This window comes from Diplotaxodon limnothrissa, linkage group LG7 (assembly GCF_057381915.1).
Source record: "Diplotaxodon limnothrissa isolate DT_005_m linkage group LG7, D_limnothrissa_male_GT1.1, whole genome shotgun sequence".
Taxonomy (NCBI): domain Eukaryota; kingdom Metazoa; phylum Chordata; class Actinopteri; order Cichliformes; family Cichlidae; genus Diplotaxodon; species Diplotaxodon limnothrissa.
This window is the reverse complement of record NC_140602.1, coordinates 1,010,540-1,017,746: the sequence shown is the minus strand read 5'-3', so window position 1 is coordinate 1,017,746 and position 7,207 is coordinate 1,010,540. Positions and strand designations below refer to the sequence as shown.

At 44.4% G+C, this 7,207-nt stretch overlaps 1 protein-coding gene across 1 annotated transcript; it reads left to right on the top strand.

Moving 5' to 3' along the window:
* The first annotated feature begins 381 nt into the window (after nt 1-381).
* setd6 (SET domain containing 6, protein lysine methyltransferase) lies at nt 382-3,449 on the top strand. Its single transcript, XM_085357162.1, has 9 exons — nt 382-420; nt 712-792; nt 877-1,021; nt 1,096-1,237; nt 1,792-1,986; nt 2,081-2,219; nt 2,521-2,701; nt 2,785-2,921; nt 3,045-3,449. The coding sequence occupies exons 1-9, from the start codon at nt 394-396 to the stop codon at nt 3,381-3,383; spliced, it is 1,386 nt and encodes a 461-aa protein (XP_085213288.1). The 5' UTR covers nt 382-393; the 3' UTR covers nt 3,384-3,449.
* The last annotated feature ends 3,758 nt before the right edge of the window (nt 3,450-7,207 follow it).

Genomic DNA, 7,207 nt, shown 5'->3' with positions numbered 1-7,207 from the left:
TTTGGTGTACTAAGTAAGCCACATGTATGTTAAAGTGTTCGCAGAAAGGAAACTGTTATATGTCATAAAAATGGCCTTCATATATTTATGTATATGTATATATGTGGTTTTTTTTTGTTTTGTTTTGTTTTGTTTTGTTTTTTTTGTTTGTTTTTCGTTTGATTTCTTATTCAACCTTTTCAAGATGTTGTTGCATAAATGTTGTCTCCCAACGAGAGATTGTAATATGTGCATAAATTTAATTAAAGTATTTAAAAAAAAAAAAAAAAAAAAAAAAAAAAAGCCTCTCACTTCCGCACTTCTCGTACTACGAGTCACCGCGTGGGCCAAACCTAACCTGCACATGTTTCACAGTGCGCATGCTCGAGTTAGCTTCGAGTGTACTTCTGCGGGATGGCAGCAAGAGCGAAACGAGCCAAGGTAACAGTTTGATCCGGTTTGTTTTTAAGCAGCAAACACGACGCCGCGTGTTTCTGTGTACGTGTAACATGCTGTGGTGCACACGCTGGGTTTACGCAGTCGATCGTGATCTGCTACTTAAAACGTGCCGCCATTCAGCTCACTTTATCACTTAGCATTGATGCAAGGAACACAGTTACCTTCTTCTAACTGTAATCACGTGGCTTCGTTTTAGAAGCGCGTGAAACCACGTGCACGATAGCATTAGATAACACGTGCCTGTTCGTATTGCTGATGTTTCTGCGCTGACAGGTGGAGGATGGCTCAGAGCTGAGCCCTCTGCAGAGCTTTTTACAGTGGTGTGACGGAGTCGGCCTGGAGCTCAGCAGTAAGGTTTGTTACGGCGTCGTGCGACTGCATTTACAGCTTCTTAGTCAGCACTAAGACCTGGTTTAGGACTGACGTTTGTACCTGTAGGTGTGCGTGAGTAAAGAGGGGACCGTGGCCGAGTACGGGATGCTGGCCAAGGATGACATAGAGGACGGGGAGGTTTTGTTCACCATCCCCAGATCAGCTCTCCTCCATCAGGGAACAACCAAAGTTTCTACCTTGCTGGAAAAAGGTGACGTGCAACGCTGCAAAGATGCTGCCTGCCTGCATCCCTCAGTTTGTAACTTTCTCCCTTTTCCTTCACAGAGCAGTCGACTCTGCAGAGCTCGTCGGGTTGGGTTCCCCTGCTGCTGGCTCTGCTGTATGAATACACATCCTCACAGTCCCACTGGAAAGCCTACCTCTCTTTGTGGACAGACTTCAAAACACTGGATCATCCCATGTTCTGGTGAGGAACACGCTTCGGCTCCCATCCTATCCAGAGGTGTGGTGTTACTTCCCTGGTACGATGGCGCGTACATTGGCGTGCTCGCTGGAGTTGTGTTATTTGTTTCCAAACCTGTTTAAATAGCTCACTTAATGAAAGAGCAGAATCCCTTTCCTTTCTGTTCTTCTAATATTTTGTTGAAACTGAGCTTAGTCACATTTCTGCACAGAGATCGGTGTAATTAAAACGTCTCTTCTCAGCAGTGAGCACACAGAGCAATGTCCATGTAATTTCTTTTTTTGCTAAAGATTTTCTCTGAGCCACACACATCAGGTCCAAATGTCTGTCCTTCCTAACTGCACGTGCCAATTTTTGAGCCGCTAATTTGCGTTTGTTTAATTGGCCTGATCTTATTTCAATAATTACCCTGCAGGTAATTATTGAAAGAAAGTGACTGTATCTTTGTTTAGTCTTTCTAAATTATACTACCGTACATGAAATAGTGTTAAATTAATATTTTATTTCCTCTCTTATGGGAAAGAGGAGGAAAACATTTGAGCTGTCCATCCTTTCAGGTCTAAAGAGGAGAGAGGCAGCCTCTTGAAGGGAACAGGTGTGCCGGAGGCAGTGGACAGGGACCTGGCTAACATCCAGCGGGAGTACACAGATGTGGTCCTGCCATTCATGACCAGACATCCTGACCTCTGGAACCCTGGCACACACACTCTGGACTTGTACACACAGCTTGTGGCCTTTGTCATGGCCTACAGGTTAGCATGCATAAATACATAAGACAGTTACAGCAGGGCACGAGTATGTGTGTTTGTTTCTTCTTTCCCATCCCGTCTCTCCATTCGTCTGCAGTTTCCAAGAGCCACAAGATGAGGATGACGACGATGAGGATGAGGATGAGGAGAAGCCTCCCAACCCACCAATGATGGTTCCCATGGCTGACATGCTTAACCATGTGTCCAATCACAATGCTAATCTGGAGTTCACACAAGTGAGGAGACACATCTGTTGTGGCAGCTTTGCACCTTTGAAAATCATATACTGTAGATAAAAAATGGGAGAAGCCAGCGTGATGCCCCCCATTAGTTTTTGATGTCCAAGACAAGCAAGAGGTGGCGAAACACTCGTACAGCACCTGTCTGTGTATGCTTGGACAGTAATGTGGCCATGATGTATAAAATTAGCTTGAAACGAGGGATTGTGGTCATGAACTCATCAGGAAAGCGTAGAATAGAGTCGCTGTGTTTCCAAATTTTAGTTTTGAACAATGAATTTGCGCAACATTTTTTCAGGATAGCTTGAAGATGGTCTGCGTGCGCCCTATTCATAAAGGCCAGGAGGTGTTTAACACGTACGGGCAGATGGCCAACTGGCAGCTGCTTCACATGTACGGCTTCACCGAGCCGTGTTCCAGCAACAGCAACGACACTGCCGACATCCCCGTCGCTAAAGTCTACGAAGCTGCCGCACGAGGTGAACGATAACAACGATAACAGCTTTGTTTCAAAGCGTTGTGACGTGACGGTGTGAACGACATCCCTCATTTTCCCTCCCAGGTGCTCAGTCGGATCTGGACCGGCAGCTGGTTGAGGAGCAGTGGGGGGTGTTGTGTCAGATGACGGAAGAGGAAGCAGCCTTTGTCTTTGGTAAACAAGGCTGCCTTACAGACACAGAGCTCTATACGGCGCTCAAGGTGAGGGAGCACGTAAAAACAGCGCTAGTTATCGTCTGTTTTTACTTATGACAACAGTCGGGACAAACACTTGAAGCAGCGCCGTTTGAGATAAGATTGTTTGCTGATTGACTTTGTTTTCAGGTGCTGTGCATGTCAAAGGAGGAGCTTTCAGAGTTTAAAGACAACGAAGGATGGGAAGAAGACGACGAGGATGATGAGAAGATATCCCTGGCGCTTTCCAACGAGGGTCTTTCCGAGTTAAAGGCTTCATGGAAACGACTGATTTATGAGGCGGCCCATCTGACATTGAGGTCCTACGGAGACGGAGAGGACGAGGAAAAAGTCATGGATGTCGACCGGGCGTTAATGGAGGATAAGGCGGCACTCGCGGGACTGAGCTGCAGGCAGTGGAAGGCGCTGCAAGTACGCTATGGACAGAAGAGCATCCTGCATGGACTCATGGAGCTAACCAAGTCATGAGTTCGGCTCTGACGGGAACCGCAGCCGAGGTTTTTAATCGTATGTGTGCGCCATCGTTTTTAGATGACACGGTTAATAAAACAAATGTCTTACAAGATGGTTTGGGGCTTTTTTGGACTGTTTTCTTCACTATTAATATTGAGATTTCACATTTCATCAGAACATCTCGCAAAAACAAAATCAAGTATTAATATACAGAACGTGAGCCGCTTTAACTCGGACTCGCTCCCACCAACACTGACTTCACTGTCCAGTGAAGGAAAATGTAGTAAAACTATTACACTGAGAACTGACCAGGCTCTAACCATGAATGTCGTGTCACGGTACAGCATACATCTGGAATTAGTTTTAAAAAGTTATTTTGGATTTTCTCCAAACCACTGAGGCTCATGTCTTATCCTCATCAGAAAAATCAAAGAAACAACCGGTTCTGGTATACCCTCCAGTAGGGCTGCCACAAACGATTATTTTGATAGTCGACTAGTCACCGATTATTTTTACGATTAGTCGACTAATCAGATCATCATCCATTGGACGTAAAACTACAGCTTATTGCACCAGCAGCATCTGCTCTTATATAACTATCATTAGCTTACAGCTTTAAGTGTTTAAGGTCTGTGCTAACTAAAAATAAAGACAAGATGATAGTTTATTAAATTTTAATGAAATTTGCAGATTGTTTCGGTGAAGTTGAATAAACTCCTTGCTATCTAAAATATAACAGGACACTGGAGTAAATTCTCCAGCATCTCACACTTCTGATAATCAGCTGTCTGCTTGACGTTTATTCAGCTGTGTAAAAACTATAACTTTAATCTCAGACAAACCGATTTACTCAGGAACAAAATACTAAAAAAAAAAAGCCAAACAATAACATTTTAAGTTATCTAAGTGACTCATATATATTTAACCTGAGTAGCGAAAGACGGCGGTTGGTTTGAAAACGATTTGCGGGGAGTCCGGTGTTCTCACGGTGCTAGTGACCTAGCCCCCGGCTCGCTAACGAGCTAGTGGGTAACAGATGTCTCCGAAAACGTCGGAGCGCTTTTGAAAATATGTGGTGTCCTGATAAACTGAGCAGATATTTGAGGTTTACACAGCTACATTCTCGCCTGAAAATATGTTAAACGTTTATTTTGTGACCCAGAAAGTATAATAAGAGTAACATTAAAACTAACTAGCTGCCGCCATTGTTGGAAACTGCGCTGGGCCGCGCTATGAATTCTGGGACACAGCTGCTTCTTCTTCTTCTTCTTCGGGGTTTAACGGTAGCTGGCATCCTTGTACATGCAATGCTGCCATCTTCTGTTTCAGTCCGTTATTACACTCTTAAATCCTGCCACTTATTCCTGCGTCTTTTGGGATCTTACAAAGCTTCAAACGACGCGTCGACTATTAAATCAGTCGTCGACGATTTTGATAGTCGACGTAATCGCGACTAGTCGACAAATCGTGGCAGCCCTACCCTCCAGCCACCCGCAGGTCTGTTTCTGATTGTTTGGTCAGGAACATTCTGGTGGAGGTCATTTCTCCTCTCACTCTCTTCAGATGGTGCTGGGAACAGCAAACCTTCTGGCATCAGCATGTATTGATGTGCTATCTTGGGTCCAGATGTCTCCTGTTAGGCATACTGATCTGAGCCAAATGTTGAACTGGTCAAAAAATAAATGTCAGTGGCCTCGACCTGTAAAATCAGTGGTGACGAACTCCAGGCATCGAGGGCCGGTGTCCTTGATCCAACACAGCTGATTTAGATGGCTAAATGACCTCCTCAACATGAAGTTCTCCAGAGGCCTGGTAATGAACTAATTTGATTCAGGTGTGTTGACCCAGGCTGAGATCTAAAACCTGCAGGACACCGGCCCCGAGGCCTGGAGTTCCCCACCGTTGTGTGAAATCATTCCTGTTTTGGGCATTGGCTCATTGTTACCTCTGGACTTAGGGCTGTTCGATATAATGATATATATCGGATGACGATATAAAAACAGCTATCGTTTATTTTACGACACCACGAAACAAACTGTTTACGGCAATAGTTTTTCATCGTTTTGATGGTCACTGTAGCGGCTATATTAATTTCTTAAAGTTCTCTTATATTTAATATAACCACACTACGGACGGACAAGCGCCTGTTTTTACGTGTTGTCGTTAGCAACAACGACAGTAAAACCATCGCGTGGCTCTGCTTTTTTTTGACGTAAACCTTTCACAATAAAGCTCACGATCCTGTTGAGACTTTTCAAAAGAAACTGAATCACGTGAAAGAATGCAGAGAGTTTACGGATGAGAAGCAAAAGCCGTCAGGTGCTAAAAAACCCCCCAAAAAAACCCTTAGACTCAAACTTTGAAAGAAAATGTCGGCCGTTACAACTTGTGTCTAAAAATATAGTTTCATGATCTGTTAAAACACTCGACTCCAGGTAAAGGACGCCAGCTGGAAACACTTCACACAAGTCGAGCTGCCCGAGATTCACAGAATTTACAGAAAATGTTACATTTTTGTGATTTATATCGTCAGGACGATACATGTCTTAAATCAGGATATGAGATTTGTCATATTGCACAGCCCTTTCTGGACCTGTTGTTAACTTTAAGACTAAGTCTGTCAGACTCGGCCCCCACCTGTCCAGCACCATCACACTCAGCACCGGGTCTCCACAAGGATGTGTTTTGAGTCCCCTCCTGTTTACGCTCTACACATCCGACTGCTCCCCTACCCATCTCTCAAACACCATCATAAAGTTCGCGGATGACACCACAGTGGTTGGACTCATCTCAAGGGGGGATGAGTCGGACTACAGAGATGAGGTCAACAGACTGACTGAGTGGTGTTCAGTTAACAACCTCCAACTGAACACCACGAAAACTAAAGAACTTATCTTGGACTTCAGGAAGGGCAGAGCAGACCCGGCCCCACTTTACATTCACGGGAGCTGTGTGGAGAGGGTACACTCCATGAGGTTTCTGGGCGTGCAGATATCTGATGACCTCTCCTGGACTGCAAATACTACAGCGGTGGTTAAAAAGGCCCAGCAGCGTCTCCACTTTCTGAGAGTGCTCAGGAGGAACAACCTGGAGGAGAGGCTGCTGGTGACATTTTACAGAGCCACCATAGAGAGCATCCTAACGTACGGCATAACAACATGGTATGCAGGGTGCTCAGCTGCAGACAGGAAAGTACTGCAGAGGGTCATCAACACAGCCCAGAAGATCACTGGCTGCTCTCTGCCCAGCCTGGAGGTCACTGCAAACTCTCGGTACCTCAGCAGAGCTGGCAATATCATCAAGGACCACTCTCACCCCAGCAACCAACTGTTTGAACTATTACCGTCAGGCCGACGGTACAGGTCACATAAAACCAGGACAAACAGATTCAGGGATAGCTTCTTTCCCAGAGCTATCACCGTAGTAAATAAGCACAAAAACAATTGAACCTATTCCATACCGTCACTGTCATTATATTATGCTGCTATTCATACTGTCATTATATTAATGCTGCTATCCTGTATATATTGTACATACTATTGTTTGAGTACTTACGATTGTTTTTTTTGTACTTTTTTATATTTTACATTTATATTTATTATTGAAACTTGCACCAAGGGAGTGGCACTCCAATTTCGTTGTACTCTGTACAATGACAATAAAGGCTATTCTATTCTATTCTAAAGCAGCTGAAACTGATTTACAACCCCGTTTGATAACTTAACTTCCCAGAAGTTTTGACTTGATGCTTAAGAAGTGTTTGATCTTTTGAGCAGTGCTCATATACTTAAATCTGTTTAAGTGGTGCCGTCTTAACGTGACACAGCCAAGCCTCATTA

Coding starts and splice junctions, on each gene's coding strand:
- setd6 (XM_085357162.1), top strand. CDS start 394: ATGGCAGCAAGAGCGAAACGAGCCAAG. Junction 793..876: donor GCCTGGAGCTCAGCAGTAAG/GTTTGTTACGGC, acceptor TTGTACCTGTAG/GTGTGCGTGAGTAAAGAGGG. Junction 1,238..1,791: donor CTGGATCATCCCATGTTCTG/GTGAGGAACACG, acceptor CCATCCTTTCAG/GTCTAAAGAGGAGAGAGGCA.